At 47.6% G+C, this 27,967-nt stretch overlaps 1 protein-coding gene across 3 annotated transcripts; it reads left to right on the forward strand.

The window, feature by feature from the left end:
- The first annotated feature begins 902 nt into the window (after positions 1-902).
- Positions 903-25,864, forward strand: LOC142590632 (uncharacterized). Of its 3 annotated transcripts, none has more exons than XM_075702983.1 (3): positions 903-1,081; positions 18,602-18,697; positions 24,106-25,864. In XM_075702983.1, exon 3 carries the CDS (start codon positions 24,400-24,402, stop codon positions 25,276-25,278), a length of 879 nt encoding a protein of 292 aa, XP_075559098.1. In that variant the 5' UTR covers positions 903-1,081; positions 18,602-18,697; positions 24,106-24,399; the 3' UTR covers positions 25,279-25,864. The 3 variants fall into 3 exon arrangements, with proteins under 3 accessions (XP_075559098.1, XP_075559099.1, XP_075559097.1); XM_075702984.1 differs by lacking the exon at positions 18,602-18,697 and adding an exon at positions 22,217-22,335; XM_075702982.1 differs by lacking the exon at positions 18,602-18,697.
- Positions 25,865-27,967: the final 2,103 nt, after the last annotated feature.

Consider the following 27,967-nt stretch of genomic DNA (forward strand, 5'->3'; position numbering starts at 1 on the left):
TTGACCTAGTTTCCAACTGTGCTCGGGCCTCTGCTCTCATACATAGAACTGCATTGGCAAAAGTCAGGCCCGGAACCATTACCCCCTTCCATATCCCTCGTTCTACCTCGTACCTATTTCCACAGTGCCCTACTCTTCATAATCACTGCACACTCTTAGGCAAAGTTACACCCTTTGGCTTGCCCCTTCTGCCACACAACAATAATCGTTATCCGCCTTGATACGTTTCCTTTCTTTAACGCTGCGAGCCCGGTACTTTCCAGTAACGAACGGCACGCGCGTTATCAGCATAGAACAGTGTACACCCTTTGGAGTGCCCCTTCTGATAACGCGCGCGCCGTTCGTTACTGGAAAGTTCCGGGCTCGGAGCGTTAAAGAAAGGAAACGCATCAAGGCAGATAACGATTATGGTTGTGTGGCAGAAGGGGCAAGTCAAAGGGTGCATTTCCGTTAACCTTTAGTGGTTACATATTTTTCGTACTCTGTCAGATACTCAATTTCATTATTTATCCCCACCCCAAAATACTTGTACTTATCGACTATCTCAAGCGTGGCCTCCTGTATCCTATGCTCGCCGCAGATGTTATCATTAAAATTCATGACTGCTGATTTTTCTTTGCTAAACTTCAAGCCTAATCTGTCTCCTTCTGTACCACATATGTCCATCAATCCCTGCATTGTCTACAGATCTTCTGTATCATCCGCTGACCGTTGAAGTAGGGCGCGGCAATGCGGTTACTTCTGTCACCAAGGCTCGGCTTCAGCCAGTGACCAGTTGCCCTCTTTCTTCTCTCCTCTTTCCCTATGTATCCCCTTACGCATAGTGAGAAACTCTATGCCCTTACGCCACCCGTTCCAAAGGGGAGGGTGACTACTATCATCATCATTAACATAACAGCGTCTACATCATCATCATCGTCATCATCTACGCATTGCTGTTTTCATGGTTCTTTTGTATTCCACAAACTTATGTTGTATTCTACACGTGTGTTTTGGCGCCCGATTTGGTGTGCCGGGTGTTTCTGCTGTCTCCAGCACTAATGCGGCCAATGCTCGCTACCTCCTGTGGCAAATGACAAGAGTGAGTATCGGTAGTGCTCAACGTTACACCTCCTCGCCTTACAGTATTTTGCAAGCGATCTCGATCGGCGAGATAAACGCCGTCGCCCGCCCAATAACGAGAGTTCGCTCTCCGTGATTGAAATCGAAAGATGCTACCCAGGACTGTTGAAGATAGGGACAGATATTAAGCGAAAACATGGGAGGCTTAACATACGCTTTTACCGCGAATGGAATCTGACCGAAAAAACTTTATTATGCAAGTTGATGGCACGCCGGCCCATGTCAGGGAGAAGCGGGAATGGGAAAACGGCGTAAAAAGAATAGGCTAGCGATAGTACTTAGCAGAAGGTTGAATTTCAGTGTAGCGGAATTTGGATAACGAAGTGCTGATTTTTACCCACTTTATATCGTCATTTAGATCACCTGTTATGACACTCATTCATCGGCTATTTAAATTTTGAGCCAAGTGTTAAAAATCCATTTGCTTATTTCGTTCAACTACGGTGCTGGCAGCTCTCCAGCTAAAAGTGGAGTATATTTTTCTAATGACATGTATAAAAATTAATTTGGACTGAAGTATGCTATGGTAGCTGCCCTGTGCAAAATGTTATCAAGGAGATATAGAACTCCACTGGTCGTTTTGATGTCTGCTGGTGTCCAGCACTAGTATCCCAAAATCCTTTGTAAGGAAATTACACAGAAAGAAAAGTTCTTATCGTGCTAATAGGATTTGAACTTTCAACCAACAGATTGGCAGTCCAGTATTGTACCTCTCAGCCACTCCACTGATGGAGAATATTGATCCTGGAGGGCGAGATTGTGCCAGCAGCTGCCATGGTTGTCCAATGCCCACTCAACATCTGTGTACTGGACAGAGGTGGCATATGTGGCTCATTTATGTTCTAGCACATAGCCTTACCAGTTGTGGCGGTGGTTCTAAATTATCTTCATCTACATGTAATAACAATGACAGAGTGCCTCTGCTCCGTCTTCATGTTTAATACTCCGCTTCTGATTTTTACTGGATGGTGCCGACGTCCTTTTGTCTTCAAGGTTAGGGTGAGGTCTGTTAATTAGGTAGCCCAAACGTAAGCTTCTAGGCTGGTCACCTGCAACATCGCAGATCTGTAGGGTACCTCCGGGTACGCATGCTCCAGCATGAACACTTCAGCAGCCACCTCTGGCAGGGGCAAGTGGCTCAAGGCATCAGCAGGTCCCAGGTTCTTTCCCGGAGGGTAGACCAGCTGGTAGCTGTAGGCTGCCAGCCTCAAGGTCCAGCATACCACTCGAGGTGATGTCTGCATGGGAACCGCCTCGTCAGGCCCCTGCAGCCCCAACAGCGGCTTGTGGTCTGTCACAGCTTCGAATTTCCGGCCTCACAGGTACTGGTAGCGCTTGACCCCGTACATGAGCGCCAGACCTTCCTTGTCCACCTGGCTGTAACGCCAGCTGGACAAGGATGGCCTGGGAAGCCGATGGAAAGCAAGTGGCACAGGGTGTTCTTGTCCATCCTTGTCCTGGTGCACCAGGACAACTACCATGCCATACGGCAACGCACCTACGGTAAGGATGACAGGCTTGGCCGGATCGAAGTGTACTAGCATTGGAGCCTTGGTGATTAGCTCCTTGTTGCGCTGGAAGGCCACATACTGCTCCTTCTTCCAGACTTGCTGCTGACCATCACGAAACAGAAGATGGAGTAGCTGTGGATCCGCCAGCAGGTTCGGCAGGAAATGCCTGTAGAAGCTGATAAAGCCGAGGTAGCTCTGAAGCCCCTTCTTGTTGTGGGACTTATACCCCAGTCACACGAGCATGCCAAAGTCCTTGGAAGTTAAGGAGCATTGAGCTTTCAAAGGCACATTAGTTCAAGGGATATGTGTCGGTGCCGCACGGTCTCCAGATGGTCTCCGTTGAAGCTTTTAAGAGAAACCACAACATGTCCTTAGTGCTGCCATCGCCTCGAAAGCAATAAGAAAATATGGCCCAAATGCGTCTCATAATAAATTTGTCATATTTTTTCAGCAATATTTATTTTTCCTAATACATAGTAAGATCAAAACAAAATGCACGCGCAGTGAAGGCATTACTTTACCAAATACAGATGTATCTATTGTAATGATGGCCACCATGTATACCGCTTCGTACACCGCATGTTCGCATCGATTATTCGTTGTCGGCCTTTCTTCAGCTGCTTTGTTTCATTCCTTGTAGCTAGGCAGCAGTAGGTACGCGTAAGCGTGGTAAAATAAAGAACTACAAAACGAAAGTGACGAGGGAAGAAGATGCACAGAAAAAAGCCGAGGAGACTGGGATGCCTAGCAGCCGCTAACCGAAGAACCAAATCGCACATGGCACCCATGTGTCGATGTTGCTGCTGACGACAAGCCATGCCAGCGCTGCTGTACTGCTGCTGCGTTCATGATGGAGATTGCGGGTGTCCTGAAAGTGTTTAGTACTTTAGTAATAGTGTTCAGTACTTGTAAGCTTGTTCTGAAAAGGTAAAAATTGAACTTCCATGTTTTTAGAGATTTTTTTTTTCTGCTGTCGGACGCCCTCTAGGCTTGAGAGTATCCCCTTAAGGTTTCAAAGGACGAACGCGCACTCCTTTGACTCAAAGCTCCCTTCCAGTAGGCTCCTTTGCTGTGCCTGTATGACACTGCGCATTCTCGCTTGAAGTAAAGGATCTTTGGTTCAAAGGACTTTGAAAGTGCCCGTGTGACTGGGGTATCAGACGCCTTAAGTACAGCATCAACTTTGCGGGGGCCACGTCCAGGCTGGCCTGGGAAAGGACATGTCCCAGGCACTCAACACTGGGGGCCAGGAAGACACACTTTTCCAGCTTGAGCTTGAGACCGGTGTCCTGCAAGTGTGCCAGGACATTGTGCAGGTTCTACAGGTGTTTCCTGTTGTCGGTGCCGGTAACAAGGATGTTGTCCATATACACTGCCACCTGCCTCATGCCCCTGAAAAGGTTGTCCACCTCCCTCTGAAGAATGGCTGGGGCTGAATACAGTGCGTGAATCCAGTTTCGGCCCAGCAGTGTCGGTGATGACCCCTTGGTTAAATAAAGGGGAAGGATTACCTCCCTGTTGCCAAAACGAACGCTTACCTGGGCCTGACCCTGGACCTAAGAGAGCTGTCCGGTGTAGCTGTGCGGCATGACGCTCAAAGCCTCAATAGACAGGCCGGGAAAGGTTTCCCGGCCATGACTGACACGCTGTCAAGCTCCATAAAAATGGGGTGCCCACAGACTTCAATGGTCAGCATATACGGTGGCACAGACTACGGAACAAGGCCTGTGTGCCACACGTTGAAAATCGGTGAGTCTTTGGCCACGATGTGGAGCCTGGCCGCGGAGGAACTCGAGCCTGCTGCCACATGTCCCTGCCACGTACCCTTGTGATGGCTATCCTGGTTGCAGGCTTGTGTGGAACCTGGGCTCGATCCAGACTGCTGCTGCTGTCTGCTGTTCGTCCTCCACACTTGGCATACCTGTGCAAGGTGCTCAGTTTTCCTGCACATGAAGCACTGTGCGGGAGAGAACTGGCACTGTGAGGGGGAGCGCGCACCACTGCAGTAACTGCAGGTACTGCCCTTTGTTGCCATCTTGTTGACTGCCGGTTCCGAAGACGGCGAGCCAGCCGCACGTGGTGGATCGAGGTGGATTGCTTTATCCTTCGTACCAGCTCCTATTTGTCCTTCACACCTTGCAGACATTTGCCAAAGATGCACTGAAGGAAAATCGTGCTCTTGAGAAACCCCTCACTAGCCTTGTAGAAGGTGCAGTTCCTGCCCTCTGTGACTCCACACCGTTAAAATGCATGTACAATGATGAGCCGCACTGGCTGAAACTCATGGAACTGATTCCTGTATGGTTCCTGCAACCTCTTCTTTCGAACTACGCATTGTTTGTGACTGACAAGCACGATGTCTATAGATACTATAGATAATATAGGGAAAAAAGCCCATTTAAACAAAGTGCCTCAAGCTTTGAGACAACAGTGAATAATAAATGCTGCTGTCATTTCCCACACGCACCATTACTGCGTGGACAACCCCAGAAACGTGTCTTCTGGCTTTTCCTTTACACCGAAAGCGAGCACGTACACTGCTTGACAGTATTGCTAACAGCAATAGTTACCATTTTCACATCGCAAATTGTATGATAAGGAACAAACCACATATATGTGTGTACCTCTGAGCTGCGAAATTAGTCATTAAAGAAATACGGGCGTTGCGGCCAACGTGGAGAAATGTGCGTTGAGCCATGGCTGGGCTCGCTTCGCGCTTGTGCCACTTGTGCAAGAGTGCCTTGCTTATAGTCGGATACAACTTTAGAAAAAAGGAGACGCCCCGCCGAGATGACCGAAGTGCGACGTCCGATTGCCTCCGCGACTAAAATAATCCCTCTAAAGAAATCGTGCTTCTGAACACGTGATTCTCGATATAAATAAAGACTCTTGTATTTTGATGACTAGTTTAGTAGAGCTCTCATGCGCTACAGCGCATGCCGGATCGCGACAGAAAAATAACCCCGTACCTTCCACAACGCTGCCCGTCGTCTGCTCTTTAGCTTCATTGCAAGTGACGAAAGCACAAAGAGCAGCTCTGCATGGCTTTTGCGCTTGTTTACATGTACACGGCAAATATACTACTCCTGTTCCGAGCTTCAAATGAATCAGTTGATATTGAACAAGTACTTATATAAAACAATGAATTTATCACAACCATTACAAACTCAAGATGCTCGGTGTCAGCGAAAGCACAGTGTTCAAGGTGAGGAGGGAGGTCAAAGCTTCGCATATTTCGGGTGGCAAACTGTTGACGCCGTCGCGAAAGCGCCCACGAAATGCGGAGAAAAGAAGACGCAGCACGAAGTATTACACGTTGTGCGCGCCGAGGTCGTGTGCACGATTTCTTTCGCCGCAACGAGATACCGACGGTCGTGAAGATCACTAACGAGTTCTCGAAGCGTATATGGTGTTATGTTTGTGCCCTGGGATTTGCCTGATGGAAGGCCAGTGCTATGGTGTGTCTACCGTGGAGGCAGCATTCATCCCCGCATGGTGCCTGCTTCGGGCGCATGACTACATGCACGGCTCGGGTTTCCTCGCGGCTGCGCGGTGTTCACGACTGAAGCGGCCACCGGGTCACGGACTGCCATTCGGCCCCTCCCCGTGCCGGCAGCAATGACTCCCCCCCCCCCACTTCTTTGTCCGGCGGCGCCCGCACCACGAACGACTTCCGCTGTGTTTAGGATGGTTTCCAAAGGAGGGCTGTGTTTCGACCCCGTGCCTTGCAGTTGGTTCCCTTTGTCCCATGCGGGCTATAACACTTCCCCGGCGCACCATTCTGATTGACCGCCAGATCGGCCCTACGCCGCAGCGCGGTTCGAGGAAGCACCGGCCACCGAGAGCGGCGTTAGGACCACGGAGGCTGCCCGGACCCTCTCTCTTGACCTTGTTTCGTCCTTAGGGGCTGTCTGGGGAATCTGGGGACTGAGGGGTGTTATTTAAGCAGCTTGCAGCTGCTCTGTTGGTCTCTCTCCTGGTAACGACCACAACATGTAAACATTGTTTAAAGAATTCTTCGCCGCGAAAGCTCTCCTCGTCTCTGACTCTGCGTGAAGTGGAGTCCAGACCTCCTGCCGGCCACACATACCTCGGCACACGCAAAAATGGATCTCCAATCACTGAAGCAGTGAACTGTGCGTCTCCTGCTTGTCGAGATCTGATTCAAGCATGAGAAGAGGAGCCGCAATTCGCTGCTTATCGACTGGGATGACATCGCTGAATGGTGGAATCGTTACCTTCTTGACGTGGAGCGCTACAGGCAGAAGGCTGAAAGATCTTTTTCCTGGTCGAGACATGGGTGACGGCGGGACACATAGGGTCGATCGTGTGGACAGAGATCGTGGTGCAGAAGCGTGGACGCCTATGCGCTCGAGCAAATGGCCTGTCGACGGGTCTGAAACAACCTTCTGGAAAAGGCCAGCGCCTGATTGTGACGCACATCGGCAGCGAGGATGGCTTCATCGACGGCTGATTAGATAGATTCCGTGGCCAAAAAATAGGCAACTACCACAATGAAATGGACTGCAATCGCTTCGAGGGATGGCTTAATGACGTTCTGCAGAAGTTGCCTGCTGGTAGCGTCATTGTTTTGGACAATGCACCTTACCATTCCCGGAGAGAAGAGAAATTGCCGATGACAGCTTGGAAGAAGGGAAAAATACAGGAGTGGCTCAAAAGCAAAACCATCACCTACAGCGAAAGGATGGTTAGAAAGCAGCTGCTTGAGTTGGCCACGCTTCCTGAGCTACATCGTAGACAATGCAGCTGAAAGGGGTGGATGCATTGTACTCAGGCTGCCACCGTACCACTGCGAATTTAATCCTATCGAGCTCGTGTGGGCAAAGGTGAAAAATGGCATCGCTGCGGACAACGGAGACTTCAAGCTGTCCACAGTCGAAGACGTCTTGAGAGAAAAAATCAAGCACGTAACGGCAGAAGACTGGAGGAAGAACATTCACCACGTGATGGACCTGGAGGTAAAGTTCAGGCTTCATACGTCTGGAAGTGACCATATCCAACCCATCATCATCCAAGTGGGTGAAGATGACAGTGAAGAAAGCGACTCCTACTGCGAGCTATCCGGCATTGAGCCACTCGATGAAGCATAATAGCTTCTTATTAACAAAAGAACAGCCCTAATTAGGGCTACCAAAATTTTGCCGGTGGGTTCGTAGCAGTCAAGCATTCCCCCGTGACCTCTCAAATAAATAAGCAGTTCATTTGGTGACATATTTCTTTTAATGGAAGCCCAATTCTGAAAAAGCATCGTCCTGCACAGATTGTGCTCAATATAAGATTTGGCATGGAAACGTGCTGAAATGCTGGAAAATCTGAATGCAAATACAGTTATTAACCCTGTATAACTATGTGGGGCCCAAAATGCTCATTCGGGCAGCCACTGTCCAGCTTCACACGAAAAAGCAGTAGTCAACGTGATAGTGACAGCCACTCTTAGCAGCCTGCACGCCAAAGCATATTGCGCTTTGCGTGCAGTTGTGCTCCCCCATTGTTTTTTCCAGCCCGTTGAGCTGAATAATGCCAATGTCAGAATGCCCAAAATACTCTATTGGGCAGCCATCTACGCGCATGACGGGCCCTGTGATGAAATAACAGTCATCGGGGCACGCTTGAAAAGCACCTTTAGTATCTGCACTTCAAAGCACAGCCATGTCGTAGCCATTGTAGGTGAAACAGCAGCAGTCAATGCGAAATTGACCGCCACTCTTAGCAGTTTGCATGCAAAAGCACATTCATGTGGTCGCATTCATTTTGGTTACCTGGCCCAGGCAAGTTTTGCAAATAAGAACAATCATCAAACATCATTAGCTTAGTTAGGCCCAAAATACTCATTCGGGTAACTATTAATAGCAGTAGTCGAGGGCACGCTTGAAAGGCACCATTAGCAGTCTGCACGTCAAAGCGCATTCAAGCTGTCGCCATTGTTGGTGAAACGGCAGCAATCAATGCGAAATTGACGGCCACTGTTGGCAGCTTGCATGCAAAAACACATTCATGTGGTGGCATTGCTTATTTTGGTTACCTGGCCCAGGCAAGTTTTGCAAATAAGAACAATTATCAAACATCATTAGCTTAGTTAGGCCCAGAAAACTAATTTGGGTAGCTATTAATAGCAGTAGTCGAGGGCACGCTTGAAAGGCACCATTAGCAGTCTGCACATCAAATCACAGTCATGCCACAGCCATTGTTGTATTTGTTTATCTGACCAGGCAAGTAACACCAATGTAAGCATAATTATTCAACCTGAATAGCTCTGCTAGCATTGTTTGTACAAAAAAATGCTGAGTGAAGTTGAATTTGTTTTATTGAGGCAATTACTTAATTCACAAGCCATCGGCATAGTGATGGACAGCCAGGTTCAGACAATGACATTTGTGAAGTAATAAATGGTGAAAGTTGCAAAAGCTCTCAGTGCACTGCTTCGCTGGGCTCCATTCACTGAAAGATGTCTTTGCAACGATGAAAGCGTCAGGCAGGAAATGATCCCCACTGCACAATGTTATTCGTGTTGAAAACTTTTACCATCATATGTGATGGGCAGCGAAACCGTCTGTTTACTAAGACTGAATGCATGAAAAATGCAACATCATAGAAAGATGTTGCTTCGCAATATGCAGCCTTTCATGTGCACTTCTGGCGAGCTGCCACATGTACTGATGCATAAACATGAACAGAGGTAAGAGGCAAAGTTGCTGTGCAACCCACCTGATGCTTTTAAGAAAATGCATCTCTAAACCTTTCTGTTTTCACAGGCGATCAAAATTTGTTTTGAGCAAGTTGGTTAATCACATGGAAGCAACAACACAAGAACAGAAAACACAGCGAGTCGGCAGATTGAGAAGACGAGGTAGACCAGTGAGAAAGGTTTTAATGAGATGGAAGAGGCCAGCCCTGCAGTGTACAGGAGTTAGTGCTTTGAATGAGATTCGTTAATGAAAATGTGTAAAGACTTTGCTGAAAGAAAACTAGCAAAAACAAATGCTAATACATAAGATAAAAGGACAGAAATAAGAGTATGCGCAAACATGCATGGAATCAGGCACACAAACGCTAAAACTAAGAAAAACTCAAATATAAAGAAATGTGGGAAATAAAAAAAAATTGACAAACGCAAGAAAACATACACACATTTACAAACAGACCTGGGTAGAGGTATTATAGGACCGGCTTCACAAGCTGCTGTGCCTACCTTCTCGTATGTTTTTCTTTTTCTAGCCGTTCTCTTAACACTGTCTTGGGAATTTTTAATTGTAACATATCACAAGAATCGAAAAGCAGCGCGAAGCTCTGTTGTGGGAAACCATACCGAGCGCGGGCGACACAACCTATGTGTGACTGTGCCACAGCACGCATTCTGCAGCTTGCGCGCGCGGTGAGCACTCATGGAAAGCAATTAATCGATGGTGCCCCCCAACGCACGAGCACCGCCGTTAGACGCTCGGCCATGTCAATGCTGAAAACGATCGTTCACGCTAAGTTTACGGCGACAAATCTTTGCGTTGGAGGCTTCTTTTGCAAATATTTTTTGTTGAGACGGTCGTAGGTTTGTTTCACGCGCGCACGCTTTTACCATTTCTCCTGAGAATGGTTTTGCTCCATCACTTCACCCCGTCCGTCGAGAAACGCAGCGACACAGTACACGAACACACCCGCAGCTGACAGTAGGCACCAGACTTTGGCAAACTTTTCTCGTCGTAACTTCACTCGGGAGCGAAATAAAACAGACATGGAACAAACAGGTAGGATGTGTGTTTGCAGCGGTCGCCGTGGGATCCTGTTTTTAGGCAAAGCGTAGTGCAGCGTCAGCGATGCTCGCTGCAATGTTTCTTCGCCGGATCACGGCTTGGAATAAACGCACGCGGCACAAATGCCGCATCGTAAGCTCGCAGTAATATTTCTGGCATGATAGACAATCACAAACAGTTTGGGAAATCACTGTGACGAGGCGTTCACGCGCACAGCTGACGCGACTTGGCCCAGTTCGAAGCGCGGGCGGCCATCATCTCCGACGGCGGGGTCACCGGCCGTCCGGCGCATGACGTCGGTCCAGAGCGCGCGCCCATTGGTGGATGTTCGTGTGCATCCGCCTCGGAGGAGTAAACGCCCCCTTTTTTCTAAAGTTGTATCCGACTATAGGTGGCGGCGGTTCATTGTTGTAGTGCTCGTCTGCCGTCCAACTAAAGTATAAAGGAGGCACTGTTGCAATCTGACCGCTGGCACCAAATGTTGCATCTGGGTCGCAAGCCCCAAGGGTAGCGTTGGCCTGGCGGCCTGGGGCACAACTGGAAGCATCCGAAGGTCCCGGCAAAGCATGAGTTGACTGGTAACAGAACAACTTGTTTATTCTAGCATCGCAAAAGAGCGGGCGGTCAGTTCGACCGAAGTGGAGAGACGGGAGAGCACTTAACTCAACTGAAGAAATCGGAGCCTCTCTCTTGGCGTCCGGGAGCAGCTGCTTTTATACTCTCGGAGTCGAGGGCAAGAAGGAACGCCTCGTCAGAGGCGCACGTGACGGCGCCGCTCGGGCACGTTGAGACGAGTAGGTGACGCATCCGCCGGGCCGGCGCCGGTCAGACCTCCTCGCTTCACAGTTGGGGGAGCTCCTCTCCCCGGCTGCCGCGCTTTGACAAGCGTGGGCACCAACATACACACACGCGCACACGAAGACACGTGGCATTGAAACATGCCTGGACGCGCTTGGCGGGAAGGCGTATCGGCGGCGCCGAACGGGCCAAAATGTCCGCCGCTTTGAACGAAGCCCCGGCGTCCGTTGCATCCGCGCCGGCTATACCGCGCGTCGTAGGCGAAACGTAACAGACCGCCCCGCCGGGGGAAGGAGATCCCGATGGTCAGGGGACTGCATCCGCTGTCCGGAGGGATGTCGCTCGATGATGCTCATAACCGAAGTCGGGCGTCCTTCGGCGTTTCTGGAGCGCAGCGCACAGAGAAGGCCTCGTTCTCTCGTTCAGGTTCACACAGGACACTGCAAAGTAACTTCGGGAGAGTTGACATTTTTGTTCTCGTTCCCGGCAAGCATTAGAACTACGCCGAAACTCAACCGCTCAGTCAGCAAGCACGAAACAACCCTCACCAAGTCCTGCCAGGCTCTTTCCCCTTTTATACCACTGCCTAGTTCCTTACAGTAGTCTAGCAGCACTCAGAACGCGTCCACAAATTGGAAAATTGTACTAGAAAGCACGTCATCACTTTGAAACACTAAACAAAAGCAATATGTTAAAAATCCTGCCTCAGGAAGAAAAACATCAGTAACAAACAACTCTGAGGCTGATTCCTATGTTAGGGGCTTCGACTTAAGCCATCGGCGTTACCGTTGAGACTCCCCTTTTTGTAACGCACCTCAAAGGAATATTGTTGCAAAGCGAGGCTCCAGCACAGGAGGCGGCCATTTTTGGGAGAGATGGTCTGCAGCCATTGGAGAGGGCAGTGATCCGTCTCAATGATAAACCTCGAGCCGGCTAGGTAGCATGACAATTTCTGAACGGCCCATACGAGACACGCACACTCTTTCTCGGTGGCGCTGTACGCCTGCTCACGACTGGTCAGCTTACGACTAGCATACAGGACGGGGTGTTCCACTTCTCCATTTTCCCGTTGGCACAGTACAACGCCCATGCCTCGCTCACTAGCATCGCACTGAACAACGAACCCTTTTGTGTAGTCTGGCGATCGTAGCACAGGCTGGCTTGTTAGGGCGCTCTTTAGGGCGCTAAAAGCTCTTTCCTTTGTCTCGTCCCAGACGACTGTTTGGGGCTCTGTTTTTCTTAGAGCATCCGTCAGGGGAGCCGCGATATCAGAGTACCGGGGGATGTACCGCTGATAGTAGCCGGCGACACCTAAGAACGACCGAATATCGGTCTTCGTGCGCGGTTGCGGGAAGTCTCGCACAGCGGCCACCTTTATTTCAGAGGGGCGGCGACGACCCCGTCCAATCACGTGACCGAGGTAGACAACCTCGGCCTGTGCTAACTGGCACTTGGGAGCCTTGACTGTCAAGCCCGCATCGCGCAGGCGGGTTAGCACTGCCCGCAAGTGGGCCATATGCTCAGGCCAGGATGCGGAGAATATCGCTACGTCGTCTAGATACGGTAAAGCGAATTCTTGCTGTCCCCGCAACACTTTATCCATGAGGCTTGAAAAGTAGTATGGCGCGTTCTTCAAACCAAAACTCAAAACTTTAGGACGGAACGTTCCCATTGGTGAAATGAACGCCGCATACCTACTAGCCTCTTCTGTAAGTGGAACCTGCCAATAACCCCTGACAAGATCTAGGGTGGAAATAAACTGAGCGCTACTAACTTTCTCAATGCGCTCCTCGATGTTAGGGATCGGATAAATTTGATCCTTAGTGATGGAATTAAGCCTGCGGTAGTCGACGCAAGGACGAGGTTCCTTGCCCGGTACCTCAACTAAAATCAAAGGGGAGGTATAATCACTCTCACCCGCCTCAATAACACCGAGCTGTAGCATTTTCTTTACCTCAGCCTCCATAATATCGCTCTGGCGGGGTGACACCTGGTACGCCTTGGATCGTACTGGCTCTGGGGAGGTAAGTTCTATGTCATGAGTAAGGACAGAAGTCCTACCAGGCCTCTCAGAGAACAGACCTTGAAACTCGTGTAAGAGCTGGTGTAGTTCGGTTTTCTGCTCAGGCGACAGCGATGCTTTACTGATTAAGTCACTAATGACTTGATCGGTGTCTTTCCTGTTCGTCACTGAGCCTAGTCCCGGAAGCTCGACCGGAAGCTCTTCGGGAACGTTTACCATCATGCACACCACTGCTTCCCGTTGTTTATAGGGTTTGAGCAGATTACAGTGGTAAACTTGCTGTGCTTTCCGCTTTCCTGGCAGACTCACCACGTAGTTAACGTCCGACAGTTTTTGAACAATCCGTGCTGGGCCCTCCCACTGCACGCCGAGTTTGTTTTTTAGCGATGTGCGCAATATCATGACCTCATCGCCCACCTCAAAACGACGGGCCCTGGCTGTCCGATCATAATAAACCTTGGCCCTCCACTGGGCCTTTGCCATTGCTTCACCTGACAACTCCTGTGCCCTTCTTAAGCGTTCGAGGAGCTTAAGCACGTACTCCACCACGACTGGGTCGTCGCCCCTGCCTTCCGACGATTCTCGAAGCATGCGAAGCGGAGACCGCAGCGAGCGACCGTACACCAGCTCAGCTGGCGAAAACCCCGTAGCTGCATGCGGCGCGGTCCTTAATGCAAACATCACCCCAGGCAGACACAGCTACCAGTCCGTTTGTTGTTCAAAACACAATGCTCTCAACACGCGCTTCATGACGGAGTGGGGCTTCTCAACGGAATTCGACTGTGGGTGGTACACCGAGCTGTGTAACAGCTTTACCCCACACCTTTCGAGAAAAGTTGTCGTCAAAGCGCTAGTAAACACTGTGGCCTGATCTGATGGGATTTCCGCAGGAAAACCAACTCGCGCAAATATGGACAGTAGTGCATTGACTATCTCAACTGAGCTGAGTTCTTTAAGCGGCACTGCTTCAGGGAACTTTGTCGCTGGGCAGATCACAGTCAAAATGTGTCTGTACCCCGTGGCTGTTACCGGCAGAGGTCCCACTGTATCAATAACGAGCCGTCTAAAAGGCTCCGTAATGATAGGTACCAACTTCAACGGCGCCCTCGATTTGTCCCCTGGTTTGCCCACCCGCTGACAGGTGTCACATGTCCTCACAAAGTGGTCTGCGTCCCGAAAACACCCTGGCCAGTAGTACTCTTGCAAGAGACGGTCCTTAGTTTTCTTAACTCCTAGGTGTCCGGACCACGAACCCCCATGGGACAAGCGCAACAGATCCTGACGGTAGCACTGAGGCACGATCAGCTGATCGAACTCCACTCCCCTGCGGTCTAGATACTTCCGGTACAGGACCCCACCTCTTTCCACAAAATGAGCATTTTTCTTGGCGATACCTTCCTTGACAATGCAGCGTATGTTTTCTAGGCTGCCATCCTTTTTTTGCTCGGCTATCAAAGCCGACCGGCTGACTTTTAGCAACCTATTAAGTCCGTCTGACGTAGGCGCGATGAGCAAATCTGTAGATAGCTCTTCTAACTTTCCCGTGTCGGGCATTTCCTCTCCAGTATCTGGTGCCTTCAACGCTACAGGCTCAATTTTATTCAGTTCGGACGTGCTCTGAATATCAACTTGCTGCGCCTCTGATCCTTTCTCATTGTTCGACAACGTCGGCCCCGCAACTACCGCCTTTGCAGCGAGCTCCCGAACCTTCGATCTGGTTAAGGCCTGAACGCTAGCCTCACCAAACAAAAGCCCCTTCTCGCGCAGGAGGTGATCGGACCTTTTCGAAAATAGGTACGGGTACTGGGGGGGGGGCAGCATAGATGACACTGCGGCCTCCGTCTCGAGTGCTCCGAAAGGTCCTTCAATAAGCACTTTTGCTACGGGCAGACACACGCTATGAGCTTCCACGGCTTGCTTGATCCATGCGCACTCGCCCGTGAACATATCGGGTTCTACGTAAGAGGGGTGAACTACATCCATCGTAGCTGCGGAATCGCGAAGCACTCGGCACTCTTTCCCGTTCACGAGGAGGTCTCGCATGTAAGGCTCGAGAAGCTTCATGTTCTCGTCAGTGCTGCCTATTGAAAAAAACACAACTTTTGGTGTTGTTTCCGGACACTGCGCCGAAAAGTGACCCGGCTTCTGGCACGTATAACACACGCGCGCTCGCCTCATCTCGAACCGCTTTCTGCGTTCGGCTTCGGCTGCCGCCGTCTCCTTACGTTCGGTCGGACTGCTTTCACTCGCATCCGCACTACGTGTGTCCTCCTTTAATCTCATGGGCGTGAACTTCGGCCTCTCAAACTTGGAGCCAAATTCACCATTTTGACCGTCCTTAGCTCCGCGAGCCCGACGCGTCACAAACTCCTCGGCTAGCTCAGCGGCTCTAGCCGCCGTACTAACGTCTGGCCTATCCAAGACCCAGTACCGCACGTTCTCAGGTAACCGACTATAAAACTGTTCCAGCCCGAAACACTGCAGAACTTTCTCGTGGTCACCAAACGCTTTCTCTTTGAGCCACTCCTGCATGTTTGACATAAGCCTGTAGGCAAATTCTGTATATGACTCACTTTTGCCTTTCTCATTTTCCCGAAACTTCCGACGGAACGCCTCCGCTGACAGCCTGTACTTTTTTAGCAGACTCGATTTCACTTTGTCGAAATCCTCTGCCTCCTCTCTCTTCAAGCGAGCGACTACGTCGGCCGCCTCGCCGGGTAACAAAGTGAGCAAGCGCTGTGGCCACGTTTCCCGAGAGAACCCCTGCTTCTCGCACGTTCGCTCAAAGTTAACCAGGAACAAACCAATGTCTTCTCCAAGCTTAAACGGCCGCATCAGGTCAGTCATTTTGAACAATACTCGTTCTCCTGCACCGTGTGCCTGACTTCCATTACGAGCGCGTTCCATCTCTACCTCGAGACGCTTCATTTCCAAAGCGTGTTGACGGTCGCGCTCCTCTTTTTCTTTCTGCTCTTTACATTCGCGCTCCTGTCTTTTTGTCGTCTCCCTCTCCTCAATGGTCTCAAGGCATTCCGACAGCTCGTCATCCTCAGCTTCTAACTCAAGAATGGCCCTTAGCAGTTCTGGTTTTCTGAGTTTGTCTGAGACATCCAGACCCAACTCTATTGCAAGCTCCAGCAATTTCGGTTTGCGCAACGACTTCAAATCCATGGCTGCTCTGAATGCTGCTTTCTCTACTGCCTACTATTGTCTTGCCGCAAACTAACCCGGCAGCAACGACAACTACAATTACCAGCTCTGTTTCTGACACTAAGAAAAGCCTGGCAAAACTCAGAAGAAGAAAGTCCCGCACTCACCAAACCTCGCAGCCAAGAATTCAGCGCAGTCGTTCCGCTGCAGGCAACCAGTCATCACACAGGGCTCGTTGCACTGCTCCCGGATGGTCGTTGTGCTGCTCAGCATACAGTCAACTGCATATCTTCGCTGCTGGCCTCCGTTGTCGCGATCTCACCGCTGGCAGACAGTTGTTGCAATCTGACCGCTGGCACCAAATGTTGCATCTGGGTCGCAAGCCCCAAGGGTAGCGTTGGCGTGGCGGTCTGGGGCACAACTGGAAGCATCCGAAGGTCCCGGCAAAGCATGAGTCGACTGGTAACAGAACAACTTGTTTATTCTAGCATCGCAAAAGAGCGGGCGGTCAGGTCGACCGAAGTGGAGAGACGGGAGAGCACGTAACTCAACTGAAGAAATCGGAGCCTCTCTCTTGGCGTCCGGGAGCAGCTGCTTTTATACTCTCGGAGTCGAGGGCAAGAAGGAACGCCTCGTCAGAGGCGCACGTGACGGCGCCGCTCGGGCACGTTGAGACGAGTAGGTGACGCATCCGCCGGGCCGGCGCCGGTCAGACCTCCTCGCTTCACAGTTGGGGGAGCTCCTCTCCCCGGCTGCCGCGCTTTGACAAGCGTGGGCACCAACATGCACACACACACACACACGCACACACGAAGACATGTGGCATTGAAACATGCCTGGACGCGCTTGGCGGGGAGGCGTATCGGCGGCGCCGAACGGGCCAAAATGTCCGCCGCTTTGAACGAAGCCCCGGCGTCCGTTGCATCCGCGCCGGCTATACCGCGCGTCGTAGGCGAAACGTAACAGCACTGACTCAACCTTCTTTTACATCTTCTTAAGAGAATTTTACTTGCACCTGTGAATGGTCACTTTGATAACCACTGCTCCAAGAAATCCAAGGCTTACTGGGAATTAAATTTCGCCAGTTATCACATTACTGCTTTGCGTTATTGGTGAAACTATTCTTTTTCTTCTACCCTGACCATTTCTTTCCTACACAACAGTTTGGCAGTAAAAAGTGGTTCTTGTTTGCAAATGCCCTCCTCTCAATAAAAGAAACATTGGAACACCTAATCTCTTACTTTAGCTTGATGTGCTAATTGTCTTTAGTGTCTTTCTTATAACACATGTTAATAATTGGGTCAGGATTGCACCGTTTCATAGAAAAGAGTCCAGAAATGCTGGGGAGCCATGTGAAAAGATAAATAGGAATTCTGGTCCTTGCTAATAACATATCTGGCACTTTCATTATGGCATTGTTTAGTCTACACTTCATTCATGGATAACATGTATGCTAGTTCTTACATCCAATTCTGTAGCACTGGATTTACATCATGGAAGTGTTCCTTTCATCACCTGAGGAACCATACTGTGTTGCATCCTGCATTAAAGAAAATAAATTGCTCCTGTATGGTTAGTGTAAAGGGGAGTGTTGATGTGTGTATATTTGTGATGCAGCAACTTTTACTTGGGGGGCTTATGCTTAGCTGCAGAGTGTTTTTTTTTTGGCATTGCCCCGGGAACACCTTATGAACGGACTCTGGTACCACTGGTTTGATAATTGTGTCTTCACTTATACTGCTATTGTCACTTCCGTCTGGAAGGTTGCACGGCTGAATGGAAACGTGGACAAAGTCACAATGGGTAACCCTTACCAACATGGTGTACAATTTTCTTTTGGCAAACGAGTTAATACTAAGTCGACGTGGGCTGTTTAATTACCTTTCCAGAAACTTCCCAATGCTTGTTTCTTGTAAAAAACAGACTTAGTTTACGATAAAATTGCTCCTGAAGGGTCCGAATACCTTTTTCGAAATTAAAATCTCCCGCCACCCAACTGGGGGAGTGGTGACGTTGGATACGCCATCACCACGCTTTGCTGCTGTCGGTGAGTAAAACGTTGCCCGACAGGCGGCAGTACCAAGCCAAGACAGAGCGGTGGATTCGCCGCTGCAGCTGCTGTTTGGTCAAGTGGTGTAGGCTGTTAAGGCATCCCGCGACATCGTATGGACGTTGAATTCTCTGCTACTCGCACTTTGTGTGACTTCCTCTAACCAGTAAAACCTGCGCAGGTCTACACGCTAACGGAACAACTGAAACATGAAAGCGTGGGCGGCGCATAGTCGAGCGAAAACGAAAGCTTTCAACCGTCCGCGTCGTTGTCAAGGGTAATTTCAATCAGTTCTTTTTTCTAATAATGAAATAGAACTGGACAAGTATCATTTTATTTCGTCTTATAATACAATACAAGGTTGTTTTTTGCAATGAGTGGTTCAGGAGAAGTGACGAAATTTAACTGAAGAGTGCTTTCATCATCGGGCAAGTACTTGAATATCCCAGGGGAGTCTGTAATCATGTCCTGCATTTACCTCAATTTCTCGATTGTTAAGGCTCTGTTTGCGATAATATTGATGCTGCAGAGATTCTCGAGCATTAATCTATCAATTTAGCTTGACTTAATATTTGCCTTTAGTGTCCCTTTAAGTGAAAATCCCTAGGGGTGCAGAAAGTTCCCTCAAAGAAAAATTGGCGTTAACTTGAGAGCATAAATCTTTTGAACCATTGTGCTGATATTTATAAAAATTTATAAGTTGCTGTATCTTCTTTATTTTAAGTACATTCTAAATTTCATTAATACAGATCAAATAGAAACTAACTTATGGCTGTCATACGGACCGATGAGGCATGCCACCTCAGGGAAACTGTCATATTATAAATAATGAAGTCTTGCAGGTTGTTTTTACTAGATTCAATCTAGGGGGGTAAGAGATAAGGCCAGTCACATGTTTTTCATTACATTTCTGTATCAATATCATCACTTTGAGGCTAAGTTCAATTTCTTTTTGTCGTTATATGTCTGATATGTAATGACTTCTTCTGTTAGTGAACATTTATAAATATAAAGAGTACTTCATCTTGGTCCTGACAAAATTTTAACCTGAAAACTACATTGAAAGCTGGTTCTGGCAAAGCAGTTCAGAAATGATAGTTTTCCTAAACGTTTTGTTTGGCCAAAAAGTGCGAAAGATGAGCACCAGAATTTCACAACACGCTATATTTGAAGACCAAAAATAATTAATAAAAGTGCCCTGCTCCATATGTTGGACCTTTCTATCCTATTCAATCTGAATCTGCTATGCAGCAATTGCTTGAAGTCACCTTCACTTTTTTTCAGCATTAGAGTAGTCCAGCTCACAGACAAGGGGGGGGGGGGGCGCAACCAGAATATGCCTTTCTTTTTAAAGTGAAGCTTTCTATGTCACACTGGTTCGTTCGTGAGCGCCGAAAGCGCACTGCAGGAAAGCGAACTTGCACATCTGTGTAGAACACTACATTCGTAGTACTGCGCCAATGTCGACTGGCCGCCCGGTTAGTGCCTGATGACGGCGCAAAGCGACGAGCTCAGCAAGAGTAGCGCATCTGCACAAAGTTGACTGGAAGCGCAAGTTGTGTATGCTAGGCATGACACCACCCCTGTCATGATTAACTGAGCTTCCCTGCTTATCGGAGACCGCAACTGCGCATGAACGCAGGCTCGTCTTAGAATCTGGAAAAAGAAAAAAAAATCAGTCTCTTTCTTAAAGAAAGATGGTTGAACACCACGCTACTCAGACGAACTGTATATATCTGCACTGCATTACGCACGTCATGCAATGCATTTCTGGCTGTCACCTGGTCGCGTGTGCAGCACACGGCAGAAGAAGAGGCTGCTGTACGCAAATGTAAGCACGAGTGCGATCATGCCCGTAAAGCTGATCCCGTGTATCAGCAACTGCATGCAGAAGCCATGTGGGAAATGCTTGTGCAGTCGAGATGACTACTGGTCTTGTGATCGTTAGCGTGTACATCAGACCGAGCACGTCTCATGACGTGGAAACGATCCTGGCAGAAACGATGAAGACTTTAAAGCCACCTAGTGTGCCGATCCTTGTGTGTGGTGACTTTAACACTGATGTGGCGAAAGAGCACAGCAAATGATAGAGTTTCATGCTTGATCGCTACTTGTTGAAACTGAAGGCGCTACAGAGACCCACGACGCAACACCGTTCCTGCATTGATCTCATGTTTGCAAGCAGGCTTTGTCACGTTACGATGCCAGAGCCTCTGACCGTCTACCACAGCGATCACAAGGCAATACTGTGCAAGTTGTGGGGATGCGAGACTCTCACGCGTCCCCTGATATCTTGTTTTCCCGCATAGCCCCCGTCTCCTGCAGTGCGGCTTCGCCGCGTGGCCTGGGGCTCACGGCATTCGGTGTGGTTGAAGCGCAGTACGAAAGATGGCGCGAGTGTTGCACTGCTAACGCCGCCTACAGCCGGGGTTACTTGGGCGCGAAAAGGAGGAAGCTCTTCCTCTTTGGTTCGGGACCGGCGAGTGGCGCGGACGCTCCGCGCGTGCGTCGATCCATGCTTCTGTGAGGCTGTCTCACGAGGCCTCGTTGGAATGTGCCACCGTTCGCGTGACCGTACGCGCGAACGACCAGGCGTTAGGATCGAGCATGGGGCTAACATATTCGCTCGTTATCCGGTCGCGGTGAGTCGGACTTCTAGATTCGTCGCCGCGTGCCCATCGGCATGTTTTGTGGATAGCAACTCGGCTAGCAGGCATTGATCTATGAAAGGTGCAATAAATGCCCTTGTGATTCTTTGCACTACTGTGTTGTCGTTCCTTTGACCCAAGAGTACGGGTGAGAACCCCACAAAGTGTAGAGTCATCCGTGAAAGTGTGAATGCACATGTGTAATCACCGGCGACATGATCTAAAGTAAAGGCTATGCAACTTAATGAAATGTGTCTTCATTCAACTTCAATGTTAAAAGATACAATCCTAAACAAGCAATCAAATCACATATGCATAGCATCGGGTCGCTCAGCATTTCTTGGGTTCATTGCCTGTCGTTGGCTTTGGACTTTAAGTTTGATTCATTTTGCATTGGGGGAAAGCTTCACATTCAACCATCTTTCTTTAAGAAAGGGGCTTTGATTTTTTTAGTTTTTACTTTGCAGTCTGCAGTACTGTCGATGGAAGGTCTCCCATGATTAAAATGCATGACGAACAAACTTTCTAATGTGGGCATTCACTGCATATTCAATTTCTTGACCGCTGTGTGACCATGTCTTGAATACAGCATTATGGGTGCTCTCGACGGCGAATGCGCACCACTGTCATAAAAAGAGAATAAATTCTTTTTTTTCTGTGGCACGTATTGCCGCCAAACTTGGCGATGGGCTTCTTCACATGTCTAGGAATCCAAAATGAACAAAATTATAAAATAAGCATTTCTGAAAAAAAATCTCAATTTTAGCCCTACACCCTCCCTTATAGTGTAATATTGTTACGGAATATTGTTATTGCCATTTGACACCATCCTCCCTTCTGTGCCACATGTTGCAACTGAGTACGCTCGTGAAGTCATTGATTGCGCTCACATGGCAAGTCAAGTCGCCCGATCTTGTTTATTAGCCTCGCAGCATATACAAAAAGAGCATTATGACTGGTGCATCGCGATGTTGAGTTCTTGGGTGCTCCTTTCGTCACCATGTCATCAGGTCGGCCTCTCCCAGAAGCTTCTCACCCGCTAGACAGGGCCTTATGAAGTCATTACGAGATCAGGTTGATCCATCCTCAAGTCCAACGCCTGTTGACATCATGCACGTTTCGCGGCTGAAGCCATACTTCGCTTGCAGTTCTTCGCCTAACATGCGCTGCGATGGCGCTTCAGCACCCAGGGTCCTGTTACGGAAGGATAAGAGAACAGAAAGGATGAAGAATATCCCGAGACGCTGACTGCTACATGTTTTTACTGGTCAGCCATCTTAACTACATTGACTCTGCTTGTATCTATATTGTAAATACAGTCTGCCTACACTCCCAACATCCCCGTAACAATATATTAGCCCTATCTCGTTGACCTCACCTTGCTGCAAAATGTTAACACACATGATCTGTCAGCATGTCAAGCAATACCTAGATGAGAACAACTTGCTGTCTGCGGTCCAACATGGTCTTAGGGAACAGTTGTCAACTGTCACTCAGTGCATTATCACATATCACGACTTCACATTTAATAACAGGGAAGAAATCAGAAATAGCGCACCCACACAGGTGAGGTCGGCAATTGTATTTCCAAGATGCTTCCTGTGACATGAGGCCTACCACAGGAGTCAGTCTTGGGACTGATTCTGTTTCTAATATATGTCAATGACATAGCAAACAGAGTCGATTTCTATTTGAAATAAAGCTTTTCACGGACAATTGCATAATGTGCACAGTAGTTAGATAGAAAGCCGATCAAGCTAGCCTCAGCAATAATCTTGAAGGGTTTGCCACTGGTGTGAACAGGGGGAAATAAGCTTAGACATTAATAAGTGCTCGGTTATGAAGATAAGCAGCAAGAGATCTTTACAGTTTCCCTATTTCATTGGCAACACTGTACTTAATGATGCTTCTGCCTATTAGTACCTCAGGGTAATGCTAATGGAACGCATGAGGTGGAACAAGCACATTGAAAACATTTGTGTGAGTGCTCTGAGAACATCACGGGAACTTTGTCACAAATTTTCAGGAGCCGCCATACTGGTAAAGCTTACAGTGTTCACCGTGCTTGTCAGAGGTCTCCTTGAGTATGCATCAGCTTCGTGGTGCCCGTATGCAAAAAAAAATTGCTAAATCAGAATGGGTGCAGCGAATAGCAATTGGGTTCATCTGGAATCACCACCGAATAACTGATAGTGTGTCGCAGATGCTGAGTACTCTTCACCACTCGAAATGCACAAAACAGACTAAAAGTCTTTATTTAATATACCCCGACAATGTCCAGCATTATGAAATCGCTTTAGCTGTGTCCAGTTTCTTGTGTGAATGCTCATCATATGTGCAGAGGAATGATACAGAAACTACATGCCATGAATGATATAAATACACATATATTTTTTTATTAGGCAAAGAACCAAATGAATTGCCTAAGAGCATTGTTGAAAGCAGGAATGTTAACATATTTACGAGTTGAAATGTTTAGCTAAGAAATTTAGTTTTCCAGTGTTCGTGTTTCTTGTTCCTTAGTGCTTGCATTTTCTGTATGTTCACTCCTACCTAGGCTTGAGTGAGTCAGCAGTATTTATAAATAAATTTCAAAAATGTAACAATCATACACAGCACACATTATAGTGAATCCTAGTTTGACATAAAATCCTTCTTTCCTTAGTTTGGTCAGCAGGCCCATAATTGTATTACTGAATGTTCATGCCATCGCACTTAGTTGTAACGGCAGCTTGTGCTAATACTATACTCCCAGTCCTTACAGTATCATGTGTTACAGTTAAAAATATTTTTTTTAGGTGAGCATATGTGTGGATTTCACAAACTTGATCATTAAGCAAACAAAAACATTGGGCAAATAAAAACGGTTGTCTTGCTGTTCTCTGATCTGAAGACACCGTCAAGACTTATTGAATGAAGAAAAAGTTTATCTTTAGCATTAGTATCTGTGTTCTTTCATTACTTTGGCAGTTCTAATTACGTTTGCATATTGAGGTCGAGAGCATTGCTCAGGTAACGTGTTATTTTCTTGGTGCAGCATTGAGGCATTCCAGCTGTGAAGCAACTGCGGATGGTGCAGTCGTATCAAGGATACCGACACTGCTTTCACTCCTATGCCTATGAGATAGGTAAACGTGATCTGAAGCATTCACCACAGTCCATACAGGCCAGTGTCCATTTGAATGCCCTTGGAGCTTCCTGCAAACATTCAAGTTGAAGAAACACCTGCAAGCCACACAGACAAGAGACCATTTCATTGCCCGTAATGCCCGTGGAGCTTCTCACAAAAGTGTAATCTGAACCAACACCAGCGCACCCACACACAGGCAAGATGCCATTGCAGTGCCCTATGTGCCCTCGGAGCTGCTTGAACAAGTCGACACTGGAAGATCATCTGTGCATCCACACATGCGAGAAGCCATTTCATTGCCCTGCATGCCCTCACAGCTTCTCACAAAGAAGTCATCTGAACCGACACCTGCGTACCCACACAGGTGAAAGGCCATTTCAGTGCTCATCGTGCCATCAGAGCTTCTCAGACAAGTCTACACTGAAGACTCACGTGCGCATCCATACAGGCGAGAGGCCCTTTCAGTGCCCTTCATGCCCTCGGAGCTTTTTGGAGAAGTCTACACTGAAGAATCACGTGCGCATCCACACAGGAGAGAGGCCATTTCATTGCCCTGCATGCCCTTGGAGCTTCTCAGACAAGTCCACACTGAGGAACCACGTGCGCATCCACACAGGCGAGAGACCATTTCAGTGCCCTGCATGCCCTCATAGCTGCTTACGAAGGAGTCATCTGAACCAACACCTGCGCGCCCACACAGGCGAGAGGCCATTTCAGTGTCCTTTGTGCCCTTGGAGCTTCTCAAACAAGGCCATGCTGAAGAATCATGTGCGCATTCATACAGGCGAGAAGCCATTTCACTGCCCTGCCTGCCCTCAGAGCTTCTCACGAAATTTTAATCTGAACCGACACCTGCGCACTCACACAGGCGAGAGGCCATTTCAGTGCCCTTTGTGCCCTTGGAGCTTCTCAGACAAGGCCACACTGAAGCATCATGTGTGCATTCACACAGGCGAGAGGCCATTTCAATGCCTTGCATGCTCTCAGAGCTTCTCACAAAAAAGTACGTTGAACCGACACCTGCGCACCCACAAAGGCGATATGCCACTTCAGTGCCCCATGCCCTCGAAGCTTTTATGAAAAGTCTGCACTAAAGGTTCATCTGCGCATCCACTAATGTGAGAAACTGTTTAGTGCCCTTCGTGTTGGAGTTTTTGTCAAGTCCACACTGATAACTGACGTGCACATCCACACAGACGTGAAGCCATTTCCATGCCCCCTGCATGCCCTCAGAGCATCTCACGAAAGAGTCATCTGAACCAACACCTGGGCACCCACACAGGGGAGATGCCATTTCAGTACCCTCCATACCTCCAAAGCTTCTTGCGAAAGTCTGCACTGATGGTTCGCCTGCGTATCTAATAATGTGAGAGACTGTTTCAGTGCTTTTTGTACTTTGAAAAAAGTTCGATAATGTACAGGTCCCCAAGCCAGTGCATACGAGAAACAATTGAAGCATAAGAAATTCAAGGTTCCCAAGGTTCATGTGTTAGTCGGTGCACCTTTTGACAAATGAATGGACTTTCGCAAGTACACTTGCTTCACAGTAGTGCAGAGTAGTGAAACTTCTCTATATATCTTGCTTTTCTTGTTTTTCTTAGTCTTTTTCATGGTACCCTAGTGTAAATATACATGCTATTTTTTTAATAAAATCCTTGAAACTTGGCATTTGTCTGTCTGGTTCCTTGTCTCCTGCGTCAATTTTACACTTCAACTCTACTCAAGAATTACCAACTAGCCAGCTCCCAATTTTTGTCGAGCTTTTTCTGTAACACGCACATATATTGCCTGTAGGTTCTATGCATATGCAAATCTTTGGAGGTCTTTTCGTTATTGTGATGTTTAAGCTTTTTATTGTGCATATAAGCGCGGAAAGCTGCATTCAGATATTTAAGGATCATCAGGGAATAAGTTGTGCAAGTTTGTTTCAGTGCACTAAAGTGTTTTGTGCATGGGTACTCTTAATTGTTGATATTTCTACGCTTGCACTAAAGCATGTAATCTCTCAATTCATTAGCATTTTATTGTGCTGAATGCGTCAAGATAATTAAAGTCATGTCATTTGTAAGGTTGTTCATTACCATTTAATGCAGTTATGATAAATTTTGTTCAGCAATCGAAATTATGCAAGTACCTTTATTGTGCATTTTAAGGCGAAAGCCTTTCTAGGCTCATGGTGAAATTTGTGTCAGCAGACCTGATCGCCGGAGTATCCGCCGAAGCATCATCATGCCATATGAAGACAGATTAAAGAATGAAAAATGATTGATAGTGACAGCTTGTGAATGATGTTATAATAGAGATTGGTAGAGGTTAATTACTAGTAATGACTACTAATGACTCCAAAATGACCAATATGTCTAATGACGGCTTGTAATGACCACAATTGATTAGAAATGACTATAAATGTCTACTAATGACTAAAATGACAACTAATGACTTGTAATGACTACGAAATGACCAATATGTCTAACAGCTTGTAATCTCCAGTTAATTACAAATGACTAAAAATGCTTACTAGTGAGCAGTAATGACTAGTAATGACTGAAATGACTACTGATGACTATGATATGAAGAACATGTCTAACGACAGCTTGTAATGACCACCATTGATTACGAATAACTAAAAGAAAGAAGGGGCAAATGATAAGAGAAGGAAGAGTAGGCTTTTGCCATTCACCTCTTGAGATATATTAAGAGACCCTGCAATTTTGATTCCTACATATATGCAAAGCTTTTGCAAAGGCTGTGCTTAACTGATAATCTCAAAACTTCGCCCATAAATCATGCATGATATTATTCCCTCTGAATGTCAACTTTGTGGCACATTGAGTTCTTTCATGATGTTGGGCAAACTTCTTGCATGGTTTGTAAAATATGCTTGTGAAGATTTCAGTACATGCCACTGATAACAAGGCCCCCATTCTCTGCAAATATAGAATTACTACCACCTTCACTTTTTAGGGGTAGTGGGCAAGATTTGCAAATTTAATAATGCCTCTACACAGGCAAAAAATGAATGCTTAGCAATTGTAATTTATCCGTTAATTACCCAACACACTTCAAAACATTTCTGTGCATCGTTGCTAACATTCCTCTCATTGCCTTTAAATATAACTTAGTCATAAGCAACGTACTTGAACATACATGGACACAAAAAAAAATGAAGCATTGAAAAAAGTTGCGATTCGTGTGTGTCCTCATTTTTTCTGTGCTTTCTTTTTAGTGCACTGAAAAATCATGAATTATCAACTAGGCCATCAGTCCGTCCTAAAGGGAGACTAAAGAGAAACAGTGAATCAGTCCAAAATAATAAAGTCTTTGTGAATAACTCATTTCATTTATTCTGCACTAATACGTTGATTATTAGAAGTGTAGTGGTGTATTGTATATTTGCTTGTTTGCACTAAACAAATTTAGGTTTCCTTGGTTAAGTACAAGGTCTTCATTGGCGACTTCGGATCGTTTGGGAGTCCTGGGATCTGAGTATCTGGCCCCCACATTCTGGCAACTTTCGTCAAAATAAAGCAATTTGAGGCTTTTTAGTGCAAGTGCGACAACGAAAAAGGCTTCAAAATGAAGTTTGGAAGCAAAAAGATGCACCGAGTTAGTATAAAGCTCCTTACGGAACAGTGCATAATTAGAGCAAAAAGGCCCGAATTAAACCCAGATACCGTCGTTCGAACTGTACGTGCATAAATCCGGAACTGGAAGTGTGGTTTTACTCTACAAAACATATAGACTGATCTGGGAGATATATAGTCAAACC

Source organism: Dermacentor variabilis, chromosome 8, assembly GCF_050947875.1.
Source record: "Dermacentor variabilis isolate Ectoservices chromosome 8, ASM5094787v1, whole genome shotgun sequence".
Taxonomy (NCBI): domain Eukaryota; kingdom Metazoa; phylum Arthropoda; class Arachnida; order Ixodida; family Ixodidae; genus Dermacentor; species Dermacentor variabilis.